Source organism: Notolepis coatsorum (assembly GCF_963971535.1).
Source record: "Notolepis coatsorum genome assembly, chromosome: 7".
Taxonomy (NCBI): domain Eukaryota; kingdom Metazoa; phylum Chordata; class Actinopteri; order Aulopiformes; family Paralepididae; genus Notolepis; species Notolepis coatsorum.
The window spans coordinates 7,908,348-7,936,168 of record NC_140171.1 but is presented as its reverse complement, the minus strand read 5'-3'; the positions used below and the strand labels follow the sequence as shown (position 1 = coordinate 7,936,168).

Genomic DNA, 27,821 nt, shown 5'->3' with positions numbered 1-27,821 from the left:
AGTCAACGTGGTACAACGATACTGCATGCCCGAGAAGCAAAACCCGGACCAGACTTTTTTTTGATGCACAGTCCGAGCCAATCCAATGATGTGCAATACCATCCAGGAGACGATAGGCGGCGGTATTTGCCCTTTTGCGAGCACAGACCCATTCCCAACGATAACAGCAGGTTGGATGGATGAAAATTAATGGATATCGCTAATAAAAGAAATAACGATTAAAACCAGACTATACTCGTGATTGGCACTCAAGCGTCGGCGAGTTAACCCGACTATCATCGTGACTGGCGTCCAATGAGTTAATGGAGAATAATGGATTTTGTCTCAATAATTTTTGTCCAGTGACTTCAAACTGATCCAAGTCTAAATCTAAGTCTACACAGTTCAGTAAAAGCGATGGATCAGAACTCGGTATCAGCCAGTACCTAATTATATTGTTGATCTTCCACCCTGCATCACTTCATTACTGGACTGGAACTCTGGACCTCATCACACTCACTCTGATGACTGGCTTATGCTCAAGGTCCCCAGAGTTCGCACTGAATTAGGAAAATCTGCTTTTAGCTTCTGTGCCCCTGACACATGGAATGTTTTGCAAAGCACTTTAAAACTAAATACTTTTAGTATCCATTGGTCAGTTTAAAGCTATAACAGCCAACCATTTCACCTCAGTCTGTAGTTGTTTTAATTCATTTAAATCAAATCAAATGTATTTGTAAAGCCCACAAACACACGTTAATGTCCCCATGGGCTGGACAAGTCTTCTTTAAACGGGTCAAGAAGAAACATCACAATAAGTCAAAAACAAAAAAACCATCATGTGAATTTCCCCAATAAGTCATTGATTGACTTCTCTGTTTTTATATTGTTTTGGTATCATGTATTGTAGCTCTCATTGTAAATAAGAGCTTGCTCTCTATGATCTTTCGAGATTAAATAAAGATTGCATGAATTAATGAACTTTTGAACCACCAAGTTTGGAATCTGCATCAGCGGTGAAAATGTCCAATCTAATCCAGACCTGCCCGCCTTTTTACTTCGGAGCACTGACTGACTGACTGTATTCATCTCCAATGTCTCGTGACAACATTCTAGTAAATTGAATCATTTTGGTCAGAGCACCACATTTGTCAGTGATTCAAATAACTACTTTCCTCACAGCTCCGGCGTCGTCACCAGCTTGGCTGGCCGTTCATACTAATACAATTGGCAGTATTAGAGGGTGGGAAAGCTGGAGGGGTGGGTCCGGGTCGTTGTAAACAGCGACTCCTACAGTTCGGTCGGGGCGCCTGCTCAGCGAGGATAGGATCTAAGGGGGGTAGTGTGATCCTTCCACACGCTACACCCTCTCAGTGAGAGTCCGCGCTGCCAGGTGAAAAGAAGCGGTTGATTGGCTGGACGTGTGTCGGAGGAAGCACGTGATAGCCTCCACTCTCCCAGACCCACTGTGGGGGGTAAGTGTGCAGCGACCAGGAAGGGGATTGGGAATTGGCATAACGACTAACATTGGGATGGGAGAAAAACGGAGGAAAAAGGAGGGGTAAAAAGATCAATAAAAAAAATAAAAATAAAATAACTACTTTCCCCAAACATATTTATTTGATAGGCCCGCCACAATATCAGATAGGCGGCCCACCACAAACTGACTTCCCAAACTGTCCTCTCTCTCTAAAGCTCTACATTTACATGCAATGTTTCTGTATGTTGTACAATATACCTCTGGAAGGCCAGCAAGCTGCGGGAGATGTTGGCGTTAGCCTGGATATCTGCTTTCCTCCTCTGCACCACATCACTGAATAACGTTTCTACCGCGTCCCTGGGACAGAGAGAGAATAGGGGGGGAAATGGAATTTAAACAGACATGTAAAAAAGGCAAAAAACGCATACAGCACAAAGAGATTGTTTTTTCCAATTGATTTTCGTACCACTGTGTGTTTCTGTCAAACCTGAACCTCAGACCTGCAGAGGACAGCTTCTGGTAACACATCCGAGAGGCTCAAAGGGCATCAGGGTTGACGCAACCTCCACCGACCGACGCTAATCTTTCTTTTTAGGTAATTATTTGGGGAACAAATATGATGTCTTTTAAAGAGTGTGTTATTGCCTTTATTGCACTCTAGTGCAGTACCTTCAACTACCGTCAATGTGGCCTCAAGTAAGGTACTTTATCTACCATCAATGTGGCCTCAAGTTAGTGATGCACCGATGTGAAAATTGTGGCCGATACCGATAACCGATATTAATATTGCTGTTCTGGCCGATACCGATATTTACCGATGTCGATATCTCTGTATAGAAAACACTTTTTTATGATAATCAAATAAAGAGCTATTTTCCAAAACGCATAATTTTTTGTACTTTTGTAACTTATTTTCAGAAATGACTGATATTTTGAAACTATTTAAGGCCAAAAAAAAGTTTTTTTTTTTTTTTTTTAATATCGGCCCTATCTTGATATCGGACCGATACCGATGTGTAAAACAACGGCCATATCGGCCGATATTATATCGGCGGCCGATATATCGTGCATCACTACCTCAAGTAAAGTACTTTATCTACCATCAATGTGCCCTCAGGTAAGGTACTTTATCTACCGTCAACATGTCCACTGGCACTTTATCAGTGTCATTTCCAGTTATAGCTCACTACTGTCTTGGTCTAGTTTACAGTAACAGTTATAGCTCACTGAATGAATGAATGAATGAATGAATGAATGAATGAATGAATGAATGAATGAATGAATGAATGAATGAATGAATGAAAACTTTATTTAACAGATTGCAGAATGGGTACAATACAGTACGGCTCAATACACACAATTGTTAAGGGGATGCAGACCAGAGAAAGACGTTTGTCTTGTTTACATCAGGGTCCCCCATTTTCAATTCACTACTGTCTAGGTCTAGTTTACACTAAGTTATAGCTCACTACTGTCTAGGTCTAGTTTACACTAACAGTTATAGCTCACTACTGTCTAGGTCTAGTTTACACTAACAGTTATATCTCACTACTGTCTAGGTCTAGTTTACACTAACAGTTATAGCTCACTACTGTCTTGGTCTAGTTTACATGTACAGTTATAGCTCACTACTGTCTAGGTCTAGTTTACATGTACAGTTATAGCTCACTACTGTCTAGGTCTAGTTTACATGTACAGTTATAGCTCACTACTGTCTAGGTCTAGTTTACATGTACAGTTATAGCTCACTACTGTCTTGGTCTAGTTTACACTAACAGTTATAGCTCACTACTGTCTTGGTCTAGTTTACACTAACAGTTATAGCTCACTACTGTCTTGGTCTAGTTTACACTAACAGTTATAGCTCACTACTGTCTTGGTCTAGTTTACACTAACAGTTATAGCTCACTACTGTCTTGGTCTAGTTTACACTAACAGTTATAGCTCACTACTGTCTTGGTCTAGTTTACACTAACAGTTATAGCTCACTACTGTCTTGGTCTAGTTTACACTAACAGTTATAGCTCACTACTGTCTAGGTCTAGTTTACACTAACAGTTATAGCTCACTACTGTCTAGGTCTAGTTTACACTAACAGTTATAGCTCACTACTGTCTTGGTCTAGTTTACACTAACAGTTATAGCTCACTACTGTCTAGGTCTAGTTTACACTAACAGTTATAGCTCACTACTGTCTTGGTCTAGTTTACACTAACAGTTATAGCTCACTACTGTCTAGGTTTAGTTTACACTAACAGTTATAGCTCACTACTGTCTAGGTCTAGTTTACACTAACAGTTATAGCTCACTACTGTCTTGGTCTAGTTTACACTAACAGTTATAGCTCACTACTGTCTAGGTCTAGTTTACATGTACAGTTATAGCTATAGCTCCCTACTGTCTAGGTCATTTTCTCAACCATTTTGCAATGCATGCCATTATGTAATTAATTAGATGTTTTAACATTTCCTTGTTGTTCTTGTTTTTAAACGTTACTGTGTCAAACCTGGTGTGAATTTAACCGCTGTGCTGACCCTGTGGATAAGAGCGCTCCCGTCTCTTCTATAGTCATATAGTTGTTGACGTTTTATGGGTAAAAAAAAAGGTTCAAGAAGGGTTTAAGAAGTCCAAGTTAGTTAACACAAGTTAATTAATACACGTCTGAGTGTCTATACTATGAAGCAGGGTCAACATACCCTGGGCCCAGGAGTTCAAAATGTGTAAACCCCATCTGATTGGATCAGATTTGTATTAATTCATTTCAACTCATTATGAATTGAAAATGGGGGACCCTGATGTAAACAAGATGAAAGTCTCCCTCTGGTCTGCATCCCCTTAACAATTGTGTGTATTGAGCTGTACTGTACTGTACCCATTCTGCAATCTGTTAATTAAAATGTTCAATCAATCAATTAATCAATCAATTTTGCGGTGGCCGGTGATGAGAGTCTATCTTTCCTATAATTACCACCAGGGTAAGCCAGCAGGTGTCGTCAATCTCTAAAAGAGACTATGTTGTTCTTATCATCAGCGCGCTTACTGTAAAAGTAGCTCTACGTGACCTTAGAGTATGATATTTGAATTTACCAAAAAAAAAATTATTTTCTATGTTTCGATCTCTTAGCTAGAACATAACCAGGTCAGGTGCGTAGCTTTAGTTACCAGGGCGACGTACCGCAGTAAAAAGTGAACCGCCGCCGTGATGCTGAAAGCCCAGGGATTACCCTGAAGTTATCTGGCTATCTACCCCTATAACCCTTCATGGTATACCCCCCCCCCCCATGGCAGAGCACCGCAGGGCTATCTACCCCTATAACCCTTCATAGTATACTCCCCCATGGCCAGGCACCTATCTATCCCTATAACACCCCTTCCTGACATAGAGCGACGCGAGCGAGCGAGAAAAAGTGATTAAAATGTATTCGTTTCAATCAGACTATCCTGACCTGCCGCGAGCGACAGCGAACTGAGCAGCGATGTCGCCCCCCCCTCAAATATTCGCTCGCTGTGTCTCTAGTTGAGCGATTACGCGGCCGAGTCCCGCCCCTAAACACTTTTTATTGGTCGAGAATCGCAGGCTGCTTTGCCCCAGTGTGCTTCCAGGTAACACACACACACAGACACACACACACACACACAGACACACTCGGACACGCGCCGCCTCATATCAGGACAGTGTCGCGAGCGATTTCGTCTCCAGTTCGCTCGCTCGCTGCCTGTCAGGAACCGGTGTAACCCTTCATGGTATACTCCCCCATGGCCAGGCACCTATCTACCCCTATAACCCTTCATGGTATACTCCCCCATGGCCAGGCACCTATCTACCCCTATAACCCTTCATAGTATACTCCCCCATGGCCAGGCACCTATCTACCCCTATAACCCTTCATAGTATACTCCCCCATGGCCAGGCACCTATCTACTAGGGGTGGGAATCACCAATTTCATCATGATACGATACGATATCGATTCTTTGGACAACGATACGATATTTGCCGATATCACAAAGTCTCTCACGATACAATACGATTAGATTAGATTCAGGTGCCTGCAATCGATATGAGATGATATCATATGCCCATTTAACACAATCAGTAACATTTAGATCAACTAAAAAAAGGTAACGAAAATATCATTTGACATTTGTATTTTTGAGCTCTTCCAGACATTTAAAGGAAAATCAATCTATTGTTTTTAATACAAATAGACCTCCTGTTCACTGTAAAGTGCCACGTTTTGATATATTGAGCTTTAAACTTTAAGCTCCATTTTTTGGAACTCAAAACTCAACCTAAAACCCCTCCCTACCTCCCTCTCCCAAACCGTTCCTACAACAATTTGTTGATGTTGCATGATCATGTATAGGCCTACATTTATTATGTATTATATTGTTTATGTTTAAATAACATTTAAACATCAAACTCCTCTGACCTCATCTGGTCTTTCCAAAGACGCGCGCACACACACACACAGAAAGGGAGAATGCTATGCTGTAACGTCTACACACACGGTGCTACTGCTGTTGTTCTTGGGCGGATATGAGACTCGCCACAGGATTTTCAAAATAAGAGTATCGATATGAATCGATCTTATTACATTGCATCGATCCGATTCGATTGTTGATAATTACATCGATGTATCGATCTGGATCGATGTATCGTCCCACCCCTACTATCTACCCCTATAACCCTTCATGGTATACTCCCCCATGGCCGCGCACCTATCTACCCTACTCTAGCGAGGCCTTCAACCTTGAACTGGAGAGTCTGGACTGGTCAGATGAACTCAATGGTACACTGGTTGACGAAACATGGCTTGGTTTCAAAACCAAATTCTCAGCAATACTAAACGACATGGCCCCCCTAAGAACCACCAGGGTAAAAAATCGCGCTGAGCCGTGGATGCACTCCGAAATACTGGCCGCTATGAAAACCAGAGACAAAAAATGCTCTGAGTTTCGTAAAAGTCAGTCAAAGCTTACTAAAAGCACGAGCAGTGAACTCCAAGCCCACGTGACTGAACTCAAACTAGAAAGAAACAGACTAAGAAACGACGTAAACTCCATGATCAAAACTGCAAAAAAGAATTTCATCAATGACAAAACTGAGGAAAACAAAAACAAACCACGTGAACTTTGGAAATTACTCAATAATCAACTAGGATGCAGTAAAAAACTTAAAACCAGATTCTCAAACATAAACATAAAAACTGACAACACGCTCATCACAGACAAGCTGGATGTAGCCAATTACTTAAACATTTTCTTCACAAACATAGCCACAACACTGGTAAACAAACTACCCTCCCACTCAGGGCTTTATGGGGTAGAACACATAGTAGCTTACTACAAAAACCTAGGGGTCCGCAAGGACGACTTCAAGCTGGAAATGGTAACAACAGATGAGGTACTCAATAAACTGAGCGCCCTCCAACCTAACAAGGCCACTGGCCATGACAACATCCCCTCCAAATTCCTCAGAGACTCAGCAGCCGCCATCACACCAATCATCACACACATAATAAACCTCTCCATAAAACAGGGACACGTCCCCAAGGACTTCAAAATTGCGAGGGTGACCCCTCTGCACAAAAAGGGCAGCAAATTAGACCCAGGCAACTACCGCCCTGTTTCTATTCTCACCTCCATCTCGAAAGTCATGGAAAAAATAGTCTACGAACAGGTCGAAAAGTACCTAGCGGAAAAAAATCTAATCTACGAATTCCAATCTGGCTTCAGAACATCCCACTCCACTGACACATGCCTTCTCTATTTGAATGACCACATCAAACAAGAGGTGGACGCAGGCAAATACTGCGGCATGGTCATGCTGGACCTACAAAAGGCCTTTGACACGGTCAATCACTCCATTCTGATTGACAAGCTAAAAGCAATTGGTTTTGATAGTCTATCAGTGAGCTGGATGCAATCCTACCTTGAGGGGAGGGAACAGATGGTGGAGGTAAACGGTACCCTATCCCCCCCCCTCACAGTGAGCTGTGGTGTTCCACAAGGAAGCATACTAGGACCGCTACTGTTCCTAATTTATGCAAATGACATGTCGTCAGCTTGTGACTGCAACTTGTTCCTGTTTGCGGACGACTCAGCCCTGCTGGTCTCTGACAAGAACAAGTTACAGGTTGAAAAAACCCTCAGCTCGGAACTAGGCAGAATCTGCATATGGCTCGCTGATAACAAACTATCATTACACATGGGCAAAACAGAGTCCATTCTCTTCGGTTCAAATAACAAACTCAGCAAGACCGACGGCTTCTCAGTTACAGTGGGTGACAATATTGTCACAAGGAAAGATGAAATTACCTACCTGGGTTCCATCCTAGAGGCTAATCTCTCCTGTGACAAAATGGCATCCAATGTAATGAAAAAAGTCAACCAACGAACTCGATTCTTGTACCGGATCTCCTCTCTGGTAAACAAGAACACCCTGAAGACTCTGGCAGGAGCACTCATTCAGGGGTACTACGACTATGCTTGCACCTCATGGTACCAAAGCACCTCAAAGGCGCTAAAAACAAAATTACAAACATCTCAAAACAAACTGGTCAGACTACTGCTTGACCTTACTCCTAGAACCCACCTCACCCCTGCCCACTTCGACAACCTAGGATGGCTTAGAGTAGACGACAGAGTACAACAACTTGCAATGGGCCTGGTCTACAAGATACACTACACGACCAAGGTACCCATGTACATGTCAAAATACTTTCCAAAGGTCAGTGAATACCACGATCACAACACCAGAGGGAGCTCCACAAATCATGTTAAACCCAGATTCGGCTCAAATAAGGGACTAAACACGTTTCGCAATTATGCCACATCAATGTGGAACGCCCTACCCAAAGCTGTAAAGGAATGTGGATCACTACCCACTTTCAAAACCTCTCTCAAGGGACACCTACGGGAGACTGCAATTCAACACTGGCCCCTGTAAATATCCTAACCCAACCCCCTCCAATGTACAGTCATTTACCTAGTATGGTTGTCAATAGTTCAATGTACAATTGTGTTTGTTTGTACAGTGTCTCCTCCCCCCCCCCCTCAATGTACAGTGTTACTTGTTTATACAGTGTGCCCCCCGCCCCCCCCCCCCCCCCCCCAACCACCTCCAATGTAAATTACCCAGTATGGTTGTCAATATCCCAATGTACCCAACCCCCCCCACCCAACCTCCTCCAATGTACAGTTTCTACGTCAAATGTATATACTCCCTTTTCTTGACTCCTTCTGTATCACAAACAGTACTGTATTTGCAAATCTGGTATGTCATAAATGTATAGATGTAGCAGTACTGACTATCTGTATGTCATGTATGTCATATATGTCTATATGAATTGAAAATGGGGGACCCTGATGGAAACAAGACAAACGTCTTTCTCAGGTCTGCATCCCCTTAACAATTGTATGTATTGAGCCGTACTGTATTGTACCCATTCTGCAATCTGTTAAATAAAGTTTTCATTCATTCATTCATTCATTCATTCATTTCATTCATTCATTCATACCCCTATAACCCTTCATAGTATACTCCCCCATGGCCAGGCACCTATCTACCCCTATAATAACCCTTCATAGTATACTCCCCCATGGCCGCGCACCTATCTACCCCTATAATAACCCTTCATAGTATACTCCCCCATGGCCAGGCACCTATCTACCCCTATAATAACCCTTCATAGTATACTCCCCCATGGCCAGGCACCTATCTACATAGATATATATAGAACACTAGATAGTTTCAAGTTTCAAGTTTCTTTAAGTTTCTTTAATATATAGCTTGCCCGCGCTGCCGGCCAATGGAGAGCGACGTCACTGAACCGCCGCCATCTTGCTCAGGTCAGCCTTGAGTGAGAGTGAGTGAGCTGCACAGACAAAAATACTCATAACTCGGTGAAATATTGATGGATTTACAAACGGTTTGGTTTATTACAAGCATTATTAACGTGGCTATGATTCATCATAACTACATATTTGATGTTTATAGCAAACCAACCCGTTTGTAAATCCGTCAATATTTCAGCGAGTTATGAGTATTTTTGTCTGTGCAGCTCACTCACTCTCACTCAAGGCTGACCTGCGCAAGATGGCGGCGGTTCAGTGACGCTGGTGACTCCGCCTTAAGCTATCTAGTGTTCTATAGATATCTATGCCTATCTACCCCTATAACCCTTCATAGTATACTCCCCCATGGCCAGGCACCTATCTACCCCTATAACCCTTCATGGTATACCCCCATGGCCGCGCACCGCATACCTCAGCAGGATGGTGACCTTCGGGAAGCCCTCCCACTTCTCGCGGCACTCTGGACACTCGTTCTTGCGCGACGACTCCCACCACAGGGCCAGACAGTGGCGGCAGAAGCTGTGCCCGCAGTTCAGGGTGGTGGGGTTCACCAGGATGTCATAGCAACAGTGACACGCAAACTCGTGCTCCGAGATGGCGCTGCTGCCGGCGGGGGTCGAGGAGGGGAGGAATTCAGAGGCGTGGTGAGGGGGGTCGTCCATGAACACTCCGAGGCCGTCATCGGATGAATCTACCTTCAACGGGCAACGGGGTAACATTTCAGGTCTGCGTGCGGGGGAGAAGAGGATGAACAAGGACTCAGAGAAAGGGCAGGAGAGGGAAAGGGACGCAAAGAGAAGAGACGGGAGTGCGTGGAGACAGTGGCTTCTCAGCTCTGGTCCAGCCAGCTGAAGACTTCTTAGCTTAACATAACAGAGCGACAGTAAGTTTGGGGGAACTAATGGGATAACTGGGGATGTTGTTTGGTCCTGACAAGAGTCTCAAAGCAACTCTGAGGTCATGCTCAATGTCCAATCTGTTCCTCTGCTCTGTCTTCAGCTGGACCAGAGCTGAGAAGCCACTTTCACAAAGATAGGTAGTGCAAAAAAAAATATATATATATATATATATATATTTTTTTTTTATATATAATTGTTTTTCGATTAGTCGACTAATCGAAAAAATTATCGACAGATTAGTCGACTACCAAAATAGTCATTAGTTGCAGCCCTATTGGTGTGAGCGAGTCCGTTTGGCCTCCCTGACTGACGCATACACTGACCGACTCCTATACATCTATTCACTCATCTACCCAGGGTTCGAAATTAACGGGGGCTTGGGGCATAATGCCCTTGAAAATGGACAAAATGCCCTCGAAAACCAGTTAAGGGGGGCACTTAATGCCCCCGACAGTTTACTAATTATATATATTTATCCGGTAATGGAGCGTCTGTGTATCGTACGGTTCAGATGACGCGCAAATAAAAAAAAAATCATTTGGCGGAGCCTGTGTTCTGCACTGGCTGCAGGCAGCAGCAGTCAGTTTGTGTAAAAATGGCACGCACAATATAAATCAATCTTCATTACGACTTTAAAAACATAGCCATTAACATTACATAGGCCTACACACATCTTGCCATAGCGTTAGCAGTTTGTAAACACAACGCACGTTTTAACTATGGTAGCCCGACGCAGCCCGCAAGCTAATACTGTACAGTCAATGAAATGTCACCGTAGCTACTAGCTACTGTAGCAGAGGAGGAAATGGCAGTCTGAGAGCGGGGTGTTTAAAGACAATGATAGGCGTTTATTCAACATCCAAGAAGGCTAACATACAACTGTGTTTTACTAACTCCAACCGGGACTATTGCCGCTTTCGCGCTGCTTGTTGATGTTATGAACGTGACCGGAACTGAAGGTGCCACACGCTAAAATGTCCGTGGGGACCCGGCGCCAACCCATAGATAGTTCCAACTCACCGAATTACGTAATCCACCACAGTTGCACTCAATATTTAAATAATGTTAGTCTAAATAAATGTAGACAGAAACATAATAATTTCAAGCAGAAAATGAATCTTTCCATTAAGAACTGACAATCAGGGAATTGGGCGGCGTGGCTCAGGGGTAGAGCGGGTTGTCCAATGATCGAAGGGTTGGTGGTTCGAATCCCGCTCAAGCCCATGTCCATCCCACTGCCGTTGTGTCCTTGGGCAAGACACTTAACCTATTTGCCTCGTATGAATGTGTATGCATGTGAATGAATGTTGGTGGTGGTCGGAGGGGCCGTAGGCGATGATTATTCGCCACGCTTCCGTGAGTCTGCCTCAGGGCAGCTCTGGCTGCAATTGTAGCTTACCACCACCGGTATGACTGTGTATGAATGAATAATGGACTCTGTGAAGCGCTCTGGGTCTCATGAAGAGCGCTATATAAATCCAAGTCATTATTATTATTATTATTATTATTATTATTATTATTATTATTATTATTATTATTATTATTATTATTATTATTGTTTTTGTGTGTTTATATTAATTAAAGAAAGGAAAGTCTAGTGCTGGCTGAGCATATTGTTTGTTTGCACTAAGTTAATACTTTGACAAATGTAGCCTATATTTTTCAGTCAGTTCGGTCTTTGTGTGCCAAACATTATTTAAGGCTGTAAACACTGTAAACCTTTTATTTTATTTTTAATAAATGAGAAGCATGTTTAGATTTGAGTGTTACATTTTTTTTTAATAAAAATTAACGTATATCGAACTGAAAACCGTGACCCCAAAATCGTGATACGAACCAAACCGTCCATTTTGTGAACCGTCCCACCCCTACCGTTTATCATAAAAATTGAGTGCCCCCGAAATACAAAAAAAAGCCCCCGAAAATCAATTAAGGGGGGCAAAAAAAGCCCTTGAAAAAAAATGTTAATTTCTAACCCTGCATCTACCTGTCCTGAATGCATTACAATACTGGCCAGATAATATAAACCACATAGAATAAAATCCTCTGATCATCATTAGCACTCCTATTTTGCGGTAAGGCTAACATTAGTCACTATACTTGAGCTTAGATCTCGATGCACATTGCATTCTCACAATATTATTGTCAATTATATTTGATTCTACTCAAATGTTATTTTTTTTTAGTGAATGTTGCAGCACTATATTAGAATTATGAGCCATGTAAACAGGATGAGAAGAATACACATAACACACCCACAATAGCAAATTTGTGACATAAAAATAAACATGTAGAGTTTGTAGAGACACATCACATCACAATGTACTTTGTAATGGAAAATCAAATATTGTTGTTTGATTGTCGAGTCAAAAATAAAACAAATACATTGTGACATATTTGAGCAAGTATCATCCAGTTGTAAAAGCTCTGGTGATGCTTTACACACACATACCAAATGATCACTACATCTGACAGAGCTACTTAACGTGTTAGAATGGTGTAAAGAATTGGGGTGACGACGTTACTATGAGAACAAGACTTGTCAGTTGAGCCCACTATCATAATGTCCCCAATCCCCATGAGCATCATAGACCTCTCTTGATTGATTGAAAACTTTATTAACAGATTGCAGAATGGGTACAATACAGTACGGCTCAATACACACAATTTTTAAGGGGATGCAGACCAGAGAAAGACTTTCGTCTTGTTTACATCAGGGTCCCCCATTTTCAATTCATCATAACATACATGACATACAGATAGACAGTACTGCTACATCTAGACATTTATGACATACCAGATTTGCAAATACAGTACTGTTTGAGATACAAAAACTCTCCCTGTACTGTCAGACATGGTTATGCTTACTATGTATTATTAATACTAACCATTATGACTACAACAACAGACCTCTCTATTCAAATAATACCTCTCCTGCTCCCTCACTAACTAACTAATATTAAAGGAGCCACACAACCCACCTCCAATGTACAGTCCCCACCCAACCCCACCTCCTCCAATGTACAGTTTCTACGTCAAATGTATACTCTTTTCTGGACTCTTTTGGTATCACAAACAGTACTGTATTTGCACATCTGGTATGTCATAAATGTATAGATGTAACAGTACTGTCTATCTGTATGTCGTGTGTGTCATATATGTTATGATGAATTGAAAATGGGGGACCCTGATGTAAACAAGACGAAAGTTTTTCTCTGGTCTGCATCCCCTTAACAATTGTGTATTGAGCTGTACTGTACTGTACCCATTCTGCAATCTGTTAATAACGTTTTCAATCAATGCTGTGCCGCAAGCAGAGAGTGAAAGGAAGTCAACCTGTTTACATTTAGTCGTTTAGCTTTAGTGACTTACAAATTGTGGTCAGTGTTTGTCGGACAGATAAGTTGATGAAAATGTAATGATTCAGTTCGAGTGGTAACGTATACAAATAGGTAACTACGACGACCAGAGGGTGAACCGTTGCGTTATATCCGAATAGTTACCTAACTTCTTCGAAGCGGTCTGAAGCAACGTTAGCTATAACTAAAGAAGCTAAACTAACTTAAAAAAAACAGCTAGCTAAAAGCCTGGCTAACAACAACAACAGCCCGTACCTTGTGACTGGTGAGGAGGTGCCATCTAACGTTAGTTCACAAAGCAGTTGTTTTGCGTTTTCCAACTATATTCCTGTAACTCTAGGCCCAGCAGGGATGTGCTGCTGCTGTACCACACAGAGAGTGAAAGGTTAGCTAGGTGCCGAGAGAGAGGAGGAGGCGAGGTGGGCGGCACCGCTGATGACGCACAACACCAACGCGACAACAAGGGGACGCGTGCGTGTAGTCTTTTACCAACCCACTTGGTAAAAGACTACACGCCAAGCGGGGACTGAGCGACAGCGACCCCTAGTGGACAAGCGAGGCCAATACACTACACCTGGATGTAAAATTCCCAATAATAGGGTCCAGCTGCAGCGCCGGAGAATCCTCTCACTTGGGGCAAAAGCCTGTGGCAGCCACAGAGAGCGCTGTGCTGATTCAATTAAACTGCAGAACCGCAGAGAGCAGAGCCAGCGGGCGCTCTCAGGGCCGCGCTCCACCCACCCAATGGCTGAATTGGAGTATTGCACTGTGCGCTACAAACAGGCCAGAGGATGTACATACTGTATGAGTAAATTAACTATACTCTCGGATAGAAATGTCCGCCTTGTACATAATATATTCTCTGCTTCGAAGTGGTTATGCTTTGGCCCTCTTTCGAAGTGGGTTATGCTTAGAGTTTATCTTTAGAGCAGGGCAATCTAAGCATGGGCGACTTCGAAAGAGGGCCTAAGCCAGGGGCGTAACTATGGGGGGAGACACATGGGACATGTCCCCTGCATGTTTTCAGAATGCAGTTATATTGTCCCCTGCACGATAATAAACGGTGACGCGACGTGATAGGACCACACGGAAAACGGCTGCTTGTCCATCTCTGAGCCATTAGGCGTGTTCGAGATGGGATAGGCGGACGCAGATCTGCGCAGGTTTTACTACGGCCTCGCCAAGCGCGTTGCATGACGGTTAGAATGTTGTCCGACTTGCTCTGAAAATCTGACGAGATGAGGCGTGGAAATATCGCGGGACCGAGCCACGCACAGCCTTCAGAGCGAGGCGCCACAGTACCTCTCACCCGGCTGCTCTACGCAAATCCATGATGGGGAACGACTTGCTGTCGTTGCGCAAAGCGCCTATTGGCTCAGAAAAGTTGTCACCTGGTTGTCACCACCAGCCACGCCCACAAGAGGAAGTTATGAGACGTTTGATTGATTGATTGATTGAAGACTTTATTACAGTACGAGTCCCGTCTACCGTCTATCAGATACAGGGCTGTACGCTAAGCTTTTTCACTAGGGGCACACTTGCCCCTAAATGAGAAATTTAGGGGCAAAGAATATTTTTTAGGGGCAAATTTTTAAATAACTATTTTACCATTATAGTAGGGCTGGGCGATATGGCCTCTAAATGATATCGCGATATTTTGACATTTCCTCTAAAGCACTTAAAAATGTTTGATTGAACCCTTTGATGCATACAGTCACGCCAATATGATGATTATAATAAGTCCCTGCAACAGATGTTTGCATTATTAAACCATGAAGATGCTTTAAAAAATAATTTAATGAAAATGTACTAAGAGTAGTCTACTGACACACTAATAAAAAAAATTATTTACATCTAAGACAATTTATATAAAAACTCTTGGGTGCCTTTTACACAGTACTGTGTTTTCTATCCACTTTAGCCAAACACACACACATATATACACACACACATATATATATATATATACACACACTACTGTGAGAAAATAATAATCACACAGACTTAATGATTTTAGAATATTTCAGATAATGAAATTAAATGTTTATATCATCAACTATCCAGTTAGTATTTATACTGTGTGTAACATTTGGCTACTTTAAATCATTGAATAGAGAGAGAGAGAGAGAGAGAGACCCTTCGGGTTTTGATCGTCTAAGCTGCCGTAGGTGATGACGTCACACTCGAATGTAAACAGGAAGAGATGGAGACACACGGAGATGGGAATTGAATGATATACAGAAACGAATAACCAATAAATATGAAGTTATGTTTAAACTTCTGTTGTCAAGCGTTGTCAATATAACCCACCCCCTTTCCTCACGAATGGAACTAGTCTTGTGGAGTCCGCTTTGACCGTTTTCCAGGGTTAGCAGAGATCGCTAGTTAGCTTAGCATAATCCTAATGGAGACCTTGGTTAGAAGCTACCGTTAGCTCATTGCTCGTGTCAATTAAATTGCATGTTATTAAAGGTCCGCGCTGGTCTGTCTAATGAAATTACAACCGCAACATTATATTGCACTGTACAGCCCTGGTTGTAGGCTAATGTTTTACTACAATTTGTATGGATTAATTTAGGAGTGAAATGCGAATGAAGGGTTGAAATCACCACTCGCAAGCTTGCCCCCAGATATTATTTTAAACTCGCACGGACCAAATTAGGGGGCAATTTGCGATCATATCATCGCAGTGTGAGATATATTTATTATTATTATTATTGGATACAGGAGTTTGGGTACCAAGAGCTTCTTCAAATAAAGTTTTCATTCATTCATTCATTCATCATATCATCATGGTAAACTTCAAGTTGCTGTTGTGTGTGCGGGCACTGCTGTGGCCAGGAGCACGCAACAAGATGGTATACATTATGGACAGGTATATGATTTATGAATAGTATATTCCACTATCAGTATATGGTGTGCTGTACATTTGAATCTAATCTAATTTTGCACACGGCCATCGCATTATAATGAGCTGGACAGTATGTGTAATGTGTGTGGTGGTGACGTGAATGCGTATCTGCCATGCGAGACTAGACGAGATGCTCTCGTGAAATCTGAAGTGTCCGACGTTCTGACTCCTCCCCGGCTGCACTCGGCTACTCTCGTCTACTTTCGAGGCGAACCGAAATCCATCTCGAACACACCTAATGGTTAATCATATGCCTTCATTTGAACAATTAATTTTCACTATATGAAATGAGTGGGGCTCGCTGTAGTAGCCTAGTAGAGTGGGTGTGTGTATTGTATGAAATCAGAACCTGGACAGCACCGTTTGCGTGCAAGCAAAAAAGAAAAAGGGAAGATTTTGCGCACTCTGCGCGAGTCCCATCCCATCTATAGCCTTCCCTAATGTCCAGCTCACCCGCCGCCTATGCCCACAAGTTCCACAACCATACAACTATACGTAGCACCCCTCCGCCACTGACCACGCACCCAAATGTGTCCCCTCCACCACTTACAACAAAGTTACGCCCTTGGCCTAAGCATAACCAGTTCGAAACAAGGCGGACATTAATAAAATGTTCAATCAATCAATGAATCAATCCAATAACACACGCTCACTTAAAACAGCGCACCTCCGAGCTGCTTCTATAGAAAGTAGGTTCGTACTTTACGCCAGACGTACATCAGCGCGCGCCCCCTGTGGCTGCCACAGGCTTGCCCAGTGAGAGGACTCACCGGCGCTGCAGCTGGACCCTATTGGAGTAAGCTGCGCTAACAAGCTAAATTTAGCTGCGTTAGCTGAGCTGGCGTTACGTAACAACAACACCAACTAGTCTCCAAAAATAACCTTGCGTTATTTCCCTCGCAACGTTCAATTAAGCTAGACCAAAGCCACGTTCTTCTTCCACTGGTCATTGTCGATAGTTTACGGTTAACTAGCAAACGGTTATTTATTTACATCTCACCTCAGAAGAAGGGTCGTTGTAACGGGACCAACTGGAAGAACTCATCATCGCCTAGCTGGCTATACGTCTGCTTTGTGTAAAACCGGAGGTTAAATGCACTAACAGAACGTTATAGCTTGCAATAAAATACGTTTATTTTTTATTCTAGTCTAGTAGTAGTAGTGTCCAACTGGTTGTCGTCACCATTCCCTTGACTCCTGCATCATTCAAGCCGCAGTGTTTTCGGGAAGCTCCTAGTACGCATGCACGCGCATCATCGTCTGTCACGCGGATAGGGGGGGGCCAAATTCCAATTGATTGATTGATTGATTGATTGATTGAAAATTGTATTAACAGATTCAATCACACAATACAGTACATCTCAATATACACACACGCAATTGTTAAGGGGATGCAGACCAGAGAAAGACTTTCGTCTTGTTTACATCAGGGTCCCCCATTTTCAATTCATCATAACATATGACATGACATAGAGATAGACAGTAACCAACGGTAGGGTCCATTGGGTGTTTATGTGTAAAGAAGAACGTACTGTACGCACTGAGCCGCAGACTGCAGCTAGTGGCTCGATCGCACAATTGGAGGTGGGCTTCTCACTCTCTCCAGGACATTTACGCAGGCGTTGCAGGGCCATATTCATTATGAATTGAAAATGGGGGACCCTGGTGTAAACAAGACGAAAGTCTTTCTCTGGTCTGCATCCCCTTAACAATTGTGTGTATTGAGCTGTACTGTACCCATTCTGCAATCTGTTCATTAAAGTTTTCAATCAATCAAAGGCTAAGAGAATAGTCAAAGACTAAACTTAGCAGTTGTCACCCATCCAAACAACTGCCTCATTGCACTGCTGCGGTCAGGCAAGCGCTATCGGAGTCTCATGACCAGCACAGAGAGACTCAAAAGGAGCCTTTTATCCCCAGGCCATCAGGATGCTCATTGCTCAATGACATATGCAACAATAATAACCCATCCATCTACATTCACTGCACACACATCCACATGCACACTCACCTTAATATTCACTTTTAGACACATTTTGTACTTTAATTTGTACTTTAGTTGTATACATTGTACAGCACAATCTCAGGGGGCTCATACGGAACCAAGCATTTCACTGTAATGTACATGTGACCAATAAAGCAGAACTTGAACCTAAACGGCAGGCTAGACTTGATTGATTGATTGATTGATTGAACATTTTATTAACAGATTGCAGAATGGGTACAATACAGTACAGCTCAATACACACAATTGTTAATACTAAGCTTAACCGGTGGCAGAACTTGCCGTCACACGACCAGAAATGTCAGTGGCCAATCAGAGCACAGAACGCGAACGCGGAACTGGAAATCCATTGGTAAAAGTATTCAGGCAAACAGGACTGATCAGTCCTGTTTCAAGATGCACAATGAGATCTTCTATGAGAATTGTTGAATAGAGTACATTAATGTTCTAGAATGGTCTATTATGACATCATAATCAGTAATATCCCCTTTCATTGGTCTATGTTGACCACGCCCCCATGGTTCGGCTCCTCCCCCTTCAGGGGATTGACCATTGATCCTTAGGCCACGTCCCCTTTTTGTATCTTTTGAAACGTTTGTTGTAGAGACTTGCGGGTTGTGCCATTGTACTCAGTAGGGATATCCTCTTTCATTGGTCTATGTTGACCACGCCCCCATGGTTCGGCTCCTCCCCTTCAGGGGATTAACCCTTGATCCTTAGGCCACGCCCCATTTTTGTATCTTTTGAACCGCTTGTCGTAGACTTGCGGGTTGTGCCATTGTACTCAGTAGGGATACCCTCTGTCATTGGTCTATGTTGACCACGCCCCCATGGTTCGGCTCCTCCCCCTTCAGGGGATTAACCCTCGATCCTTAGGCCGCGCCCCATTTTTGTATCGTTTGAACCGTTTGTCCTAGAGACTTGCGGGTTGTGCCATTGTACTCAGTAGGGATATCCTCTTTCATTGTCTATGTTGACGACGCCGCCATGGTTCGGCTCCTCCCCCTTCATGGGATTAACCCTTGATCATTAGGCCACGCCCCCCTTTTGTATCTTTTGAACCGTTTGTCGTAGAGACTTGCGGGTTGTGCCATTGTACTCAGTAGGGATATCCTCTTTCATTGGTCTATGTCAGGGGTGGGCAACTTTGTATATGGTGAGAGCCACTAAATTTCCACACTCAATCTGGGGGGCCGCATTGTTTATCGGCAGTCCCGCCAGTAGTACCCCATCACTCAAATAGCCATCCGTGTGTGTACTTCTGCTCAGAAAAGTGCTGGGACGACGTGGTACCGCGTGGCATGACCACTGCACCCCTGATTATTAGTGACCCACAATAGATGGAAATTATGTTAGCGAACTTACCTGATGTATAATGCAGTGCAGCATTGGACACTCAACGCCACTCTGCCTTAGAAGCCCGGCGAATCCTGTGTGTTTTCCTTTCATTGTGGGTGCTCCATCGGTAACAACAGCGGACAGTTTATCAAACCCCCCATATTGCTGCAGGGCACTTTACACAGCGTTGAATATGTCCACACTAGGGCTGACCCCTATTAGTCGAATAGTCGACTAATCGATTGAAAGGAGCCATAGTCGAATGCAAAAAAAATATATATATATATTATAATTTTAAATTAACTAGTTCAGTTCATAGTTCATAATTCAAAATGTTGAACTAAAGTTCATGGTTTCAAAAATGAACTAATTTATAGTTTATAGTTCTTTTTTCAATACGTTGCTGCAAGCTATTATTTGTCAAATGTATTGCCACAACCCATATAGAACCACAGAATACTGGTATTTCCATAACGCTTTGCTGCCGCCCATGCAGTCCACACTAGTAGCAGCTCTGCAGCTTTCATCTCTACAGTATATTTTCAAAAACATGAGGAAAAACGTGCTGCTTGAATGGTCTTTATTAAGTATAATAATCTAATATACTTAAAGTACCAATAGTGAAAGTAGTCATTGTGCAAACATATAACATATAAACATGTGCCGACATAACTCTGTACTAACACAACACGAGGTAGGAACCAGGCTGAGGTACCTCAAAGTTCAATATTCAAAGTGCAAAACATTTACTGACTTTAAACGTAAAACTCTTTTAAATGCTCATACGCCGACGCCGTCGTAGAGTCTGACTCTGAGCGAGTGCTGCTGCAGCTGCTCTCGGCTTCGTCCATACTAATGCTCGCCGGTTCCGTGGTTCCCCATTGTTCTTGTTGTGAGGAGTCTGATGACGTATATTTTAGTGCGACAGCGTGTGTGTGTGTGTGTGTGTGTGTGTGTGTGTGTGTGTGTGTGTGTGTGTGTGTGTGTGTGTGTGTGTGTGTGCGTGCGTGCGTGCGTGCGTGCGTGCGTGCGTGCGCGTGTGTGTGTGTCAAATCAGATAGGCTTCTCAAAAATATGCGCTATCCCTTTAACTCAGGAGGTGGGCAGTGGGTCAAATAAGGCAACTGGACATTTATATATATATATATTTTTATTATGTAACTGTAACAAGTACATAAAGAAACAGTATCTCATGTGAAGGTATATTTGTTTAAAAAAAAAAATAATCCTAGATATGTCACTCCCAAAATATAATTAGTTACATAACAGAATATGACATAACTATGTGGAACCCTTTGGAGTTACTTACTCACGGTGTTGTCTTACACATTGATATTGATTTTTTAAGTCAGAGTTGGTTAGAGTTGACTTGACTGTATGCACCCGGTTATTTCCTCTTCCCAGCATTCTTGGCGGTGGCTTGTTTGGTGGCAGTGGTGTCGTCTCGCTCCGCCTCTTGTGCCGCGTCCTGCTCCGCCTGCTGTGCCGCGTCCTGCGCTAGCTTCTCCTCCTGCTCCCTGTGTGCAGCCAGCTGATGACTACGCTCGCGCGCAGCGAGGAACTTCTGATACTGCTCCCACCGAGTCGCCTGCCAGGGGGAGGGAGAGGACGAAGGAGAGAGATAAGTCAGAGAAATCAGAATCAGAATCAGAATCAGAATTCAATACCATAGTCCCCGCCAAGCTCATAGTCAAGCTCAGAGACCTGGGCTTGAACTACGACATCTGCCAGTGGGTCTTGGACTTCCTGACAGGAAGACTCCAGGTGGTGAGAGCAGGCAACTGCACCTCCTCATCCATCACTCTCAACACAGGTGGCCCCCAGGGCTGTGTTCTGAGCCCCCTCCTCAACTCGCTCTACACACATGACTGTGTGGCACAGCGAAACAGCAACACAATTATCAAGTTTGCTGACGACACAGTTGTGGTGGGCCTGATCTCTGTGAACGACGAGAGGGCCTACCTGGGAGAGGTAGAGAACCTGGCGCTGTGGTGCCGGGAGAACAGCCTCTCCCTGAACGTCAGCAAGACGAAAGAGATGATTGTGGACTTTAGGAGGTCGGGGGCCAGGGACTACAGCCCCCTCGGCATCGACGGGGCACCGGTCGAGAGAGTGAACCGTTTTAACTACCTCGGAGTCCACATATCCGAGGACTTTATGATGAATTGAAAATGGGGGACCCTGATGTAAACAAGACGAAAGACTTTCTCTGGTCTGCATCCCCTTAACAATTGTGTGTATTGAGCTGTACTGTATTGTACCCATTCTGCAATCTGTTCATAAAATGCGGGGGACGTCGTTTCTGATTATTGATTACCAATAACCATGTTAGCCTCAGTAGCCACATTCATTGATCGGCTGGTTGAGTATGATAACAAGGCCTGATCAGCGTGTAATTTACGTGAAAAATATCTTACCGTGCGCCGGTTGGATCCCCCAGAGCATTTCCCAGTTATCGATCGCCATCTGGTAGATCGATATGTCCATTGGCTGATGATAAATTCCTTTACTGCATAGTGAAATCCGCATCCCAAAACGTATTCCGTGCAACAGGCTATAGGGATCGCTTCAGGTTAGTAGAAAACTACATTTGAAATCCAGAAAAAACAAGACAACTTCTGCCACAGGGAACACTGCATTATCGACATAGCACCCCTAAGAGGATCTGGCCGGTAATGCACTTTTTCGAATTCAAAGAGTAGGGTACATCAGCAGTGCCACTCGGCGACCTTGAATAGGTTATTAAAATGGAATAAAAGCCAATACAAGCTTCCCACGGACATGTCCGTGGTCGGTCCACAACCGTTGGATTCGAAACACGGATATATAAGTCCTTGGCCGCCATTGTGTTAAGCTCGCTATGGAGAGAATTCCACAAAAAGCTAGATGTGTTTAAATTTTGGGAGTTAAATTGTGGAATAGTCTTAGTGACGGGTTGAAGTTGTGTACTTCTCAGGGGAGATTTAAAAAGGCCCTGAAGGATAAAATAATTCAGGAGTACAGTTTTGAGTAAAACATCAAACATTTATTTTCTCTTTTCTTTTTTCTCTTAAAGAAAAAGAAAAAAAATTATATCTTGCAGCATATTTTAAATTTGTCTTTCTTATATTAAAGTATATTTCGTTTTTAAGAATTGTAAAGGATAGGCAAAAATAAGCATGTGCTTCAGCCTATTCCTTTTTTCGGTCATTGTGTTTGGATTTTGTGTGTGAGCTTACTTTGAATATGTACATTTGTGATTTTTTCTTTTTTTTCTTTTCCTTTTGAACGTCCACACATGTGTGTTTTTGATTTATCTGTAAACAAAGACCGAAAATAAAACTATTCACAAAAAAACGTGCAAACTGATGTTTAAAATTGTATTTCCTCCTACTAAACTCACTTTCTAAATGAAAAAGATTTTGTAATTTTTCTGGCAGTGTATTACTTCTTGCCCTAAACATAATTAACATTGTTTGAAACTTAACCATGTCTTCAAGTTTAATTATTCTAGATTTAATAAATAATGTACTAATAAAGTAAACCAAAGTGAACTCTGACCTGCATGGCCTCGAGCTGCTCCAGCTGTCTGCGCCGCAGCCTTGTGGTGTCGAGACGCTCCTGCTTGCTGCGCTCCAGGGCGACCGCTCTCTGCAGCTGCCAGGCCTGGATCTCTGCAGCTCTCTCCGTCCGCCGCGCATCCGCTATCTCACAGATATTCACCACAGGACGGTCCGCGTTGTACCTTTCAGAAAAACAGACACGCGTCACAGGCGAATTATGTCACTAGTCGGAATCTGAACGTGTCATAGGGTGGCTTTAATCCAAAGCCCCTTATACTACTGTATGTCCATATTAACCATGGTATTTTTTTAATTTTTTTATTATCTTTTTCCCCCTTATTTTTCCGTTTTTCTCCCATCCCAATGTTAGTCATTATGTCAATTCCCAATCCCCTTCCTTCTCATTGCGCACTCTACCCCCTACCGTCGGTCTGGGAGGGCGGAGACTATCACATGCTTCCTCCGACACATGTGTAGCCAGCCCACCGCTTCTTTTCACCTGGCAGCGCGGACTCTCACTGGGAGAGTGTAACGTGTGGAAGGGTCACACTACCTCTCCCAGATCCTTCCCTTGCTGTGCAGGCGCCCCGACCGAACTGTAGGAGTCGCTGTTTACAACGACCAAGACCCACCCACGCCGGCTTCCCACCCGCTAACACTGCCAATTGTGTTAGTATGGACGGTCGGCCAAGCCGGAGGTACCGCAGCTGGATTCGATCCCACTGGCTCTGTGGTGGTAGACAGACGCTTAGTCCGCTGCGCTACCCGGCCGTCCAACCATGGTATTATTACGGATATACTGTATGGTAGTCTGGCAGGTGGACAGAAGGCTGGTGTAACATAATTTACTGCTCACTTATACTTCCTTACATATCTTACTGTGTGGAAGTATGGGGGTCGACATTTAAAAACACTGTAAATCCAATAGTCTTACTGCAAAGGCGGGCCATTCGGAACCTTTTTAAGGCTGGTTACTATGACCACACAATTCCATTGTTTACAAAGTCTCATGTTATGAAATTTAATGATTTGGTTTATTATAAAACTATGCAAATAATGTACAGAGCTAAAGCAAAGTTACTCCCGGACGGTGTCCAAAGGTTTTTTTCAATACATGAAAGAAAATATGATTTGAGAGATATTTGTAAATTTACTGTTCAAAAAGCTAAGAAAGGGATTAAAAGGAGGTGTATTTCTATTATTGGGGTTAACTTGTGGAACAATGCTGATATACAGGTAAGAATGAGTCATTAGCTTTTGGTTTTTAAGAAACCTTTTTTTCTGTTATTTTCTTTTAGAATAGTGTTTTGGAGTCTTAATTTTGTTAAGAATATAGGACAGGCATGTATACGCATTATGCTTCAGTCTGTACCTTTTCAGTCACTGCCAAATCATATTTATTGTTAAATGATTGTGCATAATTATTGTATTGTGTGAGATGATGACTGAATAAAACTACTACTACTACTAATAACTGAGCCAAGATATTGTGAAGGATTTACTGAATATGAATCACGTTTCACTTCATTCATCAAGACAAGAAAGTCCCTGTACAACATACTGATACTGTGGGCCAAGTCAGCAAGTAATTACTGTATGTTGTGGATATTACCATTATGTTAGGCAAAGAGATAAGAGAGAGAGAGAGAGAGAGAGAGAGAGAGAGAGAGAGAGAGAGAGAGAGAGAGAGAGAGAGAGAGAGAGAGAGAGAGAGAGAGAGAGAGAGAGAGAGAGAGAGAGAGAGAGAGAGAGAGAGAGAGAGAGAGAGAGAGAGAGAGAGTGAGTACCTGATTAAATGGGTGAAGTCCATGGGAACATATGTCTGTGTGAGATCTCGCTGGTTGGATAGACTGAGAGACCCATCAGGAGACAGAGGGGGAGCAGCTGCAGGAGAACCAATCAGAAAAGAGATGCATTTACATATAACAGCAGATACTGTGCATGCGGCAGTAGTGCAGAGGTCAAATAAAAGGTTGGTAAACTATGACTTCCAGTCAATGATCACAGTAACACCAACACACTAATATATTTCAAAAGTTTAATTTTGTATTATTTCCTTAAAAACAATGCCTTGTTTTGAATGTAACTTGCAACCAGTTGGTCTTACTTACTAAAATGTACACTATGAATTCTGATCATTAAGATTCATATCGGCTTACAAAAGGTAAACCCTATGTCACAAATAAAAAGGTGGTTTACCTTCAACTAGATCCCTAATATGCAGTGCAATGTTTACATTTCAAACTGCTGGTGTGAGCAAGGCCAGATTAAGACTTCAGAGGCCCCTGGGCCAGATTCTTGTGGAGGCCCCCCCACACACACATACACGTGCACGCACGCACAGTGGCGTTTTTATATGTCACTTTAAAAAATATATAGAATATTTAGAAGTGGTGGGCTCTGAGGGCCAAGCTAAAAGGACTTTGATCACCCCTGCCCACTTTGACAACCTAGGACGGCTTAGAGTAGACGACAGAGTACAGCAACTTGCAATGGGCCTGGTCTACAAGATACACTACACGACCAAGGTACCCATGTACATGTCAAAATACTTCCCAAAGGTCAGTGAATACCACGATCACAACACCAGAGGGAGCTCCACAAATCATGTTAAACCCAGATTCGGCTCAAACAAGGGACTAAACACGTTTCGCAATTATGCCACATCAATGTGGAACGCCCTACCCAAAGCTGTAAAGGAATGTGAATCACTACCCACTTTCAAAAACACTCTCAAAGAACACCTACGGGAGACTGCAATTCGAAACTGGCCCCTGTAAATGTCCTAACACAACCCCCTCCAATGTACAGTAAAGTATGGTTTTGTCAATATTCCAATGTACAGTTTTGCTTGTACAGTTGTACAGTGTCCCCCACCCACCCACCCCTCCCACCCACCGAACCACCTCCAATGTACAGTCCCCCCCAACCCCACCCCACCTACCCAACCTCCTCCAATGTACAGTTTCTACGTCAAATGTATATACTCTCTTTTCTGGACTCTTTTCGTATCACAAACAGTACTGTATTTGCAAATCTGGTACAGTATGTCATAAATGTATAGATGTAAAGATGTAGCAGTACTGTGCTGTCTATCTGTATGTCATGTATGTCATATATGTTATGATGAATTGAAAATGGGGGACCCTGATGTAAACAAGACGAAAGTCTTTCTCTGGTCTGCATCCCCTTAACAATTATTGAGCTGTACTGTACTGTACTGTACCCATTCTACAATCTGTTAATAAAGTTTTCAATCAATCAATCAAGAAGAGAAAAGAAACACATCATGTTTAGATGGGGGGATGGCGCCATCCTCAGGAAAAAAAAAACATGCACACACTTTGGAGACAAGAATATAATATTAGAATAGTAAGCTTACTTTTACGTGAATGTCAATTTAAATTATAATTAGGGAAGGGAGGGGGTTGAAATGTGTTTTTGTCCTGTGTTACTGTCTGTGAATGAATGAATGAATGAAAATTGTATTTAACAGATTGCAGAATGGGTACAAATAAAACAGTACGGCTCAATACACACAATTGTTAAGGGGATGCAGACCAGAGAAAGACGATTGTCTTGTTTACATCAGGGTCCCCCATTTTCAATTCATAGTGACATGTATGACATGCACAACATATATGACATCATGACATTTATGGCATAGGGACATACATGACATACAGGTACTGTATATAGTACTGTTACATTTGTGACATATATGATATGCAAATATACAGTACTGTTACCCATAGATCCTGACAGAGTATATACATATGATGGGGAGGGGACTGTACATTAGGAGGGGGTGGGTGGGTGGGAGAGAAATATACATATGGTGGGGAGAGAATATATACATTACATACGGTGGGGAGGGGACTGTCTATTAGGTGGGGGTGGAGCTGTATGTATGTATGTATGTATGTATGTATGTATGTATGTATGTATGTATGTATGTATGTATGTATGTGTATGTATGTATGTATGTATGTATGTATGTATGTATGTATGTATGTATGTATGTATGTATGTATGTATGTATGTATGTATGTATGTATAAAAGAAAAAAAATACTGACTCACTGACTGAAATATTGACTGACGTTTCTTAGGCGACTCTTTCGAAGTTGGTTAAGGTTAGAGTATGGAATCAGGGCTGGTGTTCTATCGCCCTGCTCTAAGACAAACTCTAACCTTAACCAACTTTGAAAGAGTGCCTATAGCTTAACCGGTGAAAGAAAGAGGCGTCACACGATTGGCGCTACCAGAAACGTCAGTGGCCAATCAGAGCGCAGAACGCGAACGCGGAACTGGAAATCCGTTGGTAAAAGTATTCAGGCGTCGGGGCTGGGATGTGGAGATGCAAGTTTTGACTTTTTATTGCTGTTTTTACCTCAAATGGAAAACCTCAAACTCTTATGAAGAGGAGAAAAAATACTCAAGATTAGCCA

At 42.8% G+C, this 27,821-nt stretch overlaps 2 protein-coding genes across 3 annotated transcripts in view; both read right to left on the bottom strand.

Annotated features, from left to right (window-relative positions):
• Nucleotides 1-17,702, bottom strand: part of LOC311232072 (bifunctional apoptosis regulator-like) — a 39,459-nt gene extending 21,757 nt beyond the window's left edge. Inside the window, exons 1-3 of one of the 2 annotated variants that reach the window (XM_084318753.1) lie at nucleotides 17,487-17,702; nucleotides 9,729-10,043; nucleotides 1,718-1,816 (exon numbers count right to left, since the gene is read on the bottom strand). In XM_084318753.1, the coding sequence (XP_084174879.1) occupies nucleotides 1,718-1,816; nucleotides 9,729-10,036 (407 nt within the window). In that variant the 5' untranslated portion in view covers nucleotides 10,037-10,043; nucleotides 17,487-17,702. Of the gene's footprint in view, nucleotides 1-1,717; nucleotides 1,817-9,728; nucleotides 10,044-13,830; nucleotides 13,966-17,486 lie in introns of those variants that run through there. The other variant, XM_084318752.1, reaches the window with a different exon arrangement.
• A 3,514-nt stretch (nucleotides 17,703-21,216) lies between these two features.
• Nucleotides 21,217-27,821, bottom strand: part of LOC311232609 (androglobin-like) — a gene marked incomplete at both ends in the record, with an annotated part of 44,050 nt that continues 37,445 nt past the window's right edge. Inside the window, 3 exons of the mRNA XM_084319469.1 lie at nucleotides 21,217-21,417; nucleotides 23,370-23,553; nucleotides 25,159-25,255. Coding sequence (XP_084175595.1) covers nucleotides 21,217-21,417; nucleotides 23,370-23,553; nucleotides 25,159-25,255 — 482 coding nt within the window. The remainder of the gene's footprint in view (nucleotides 21,418-23,369; nucleotides 23,554-25,158; nucleotides 25,256-27,821) is intronic.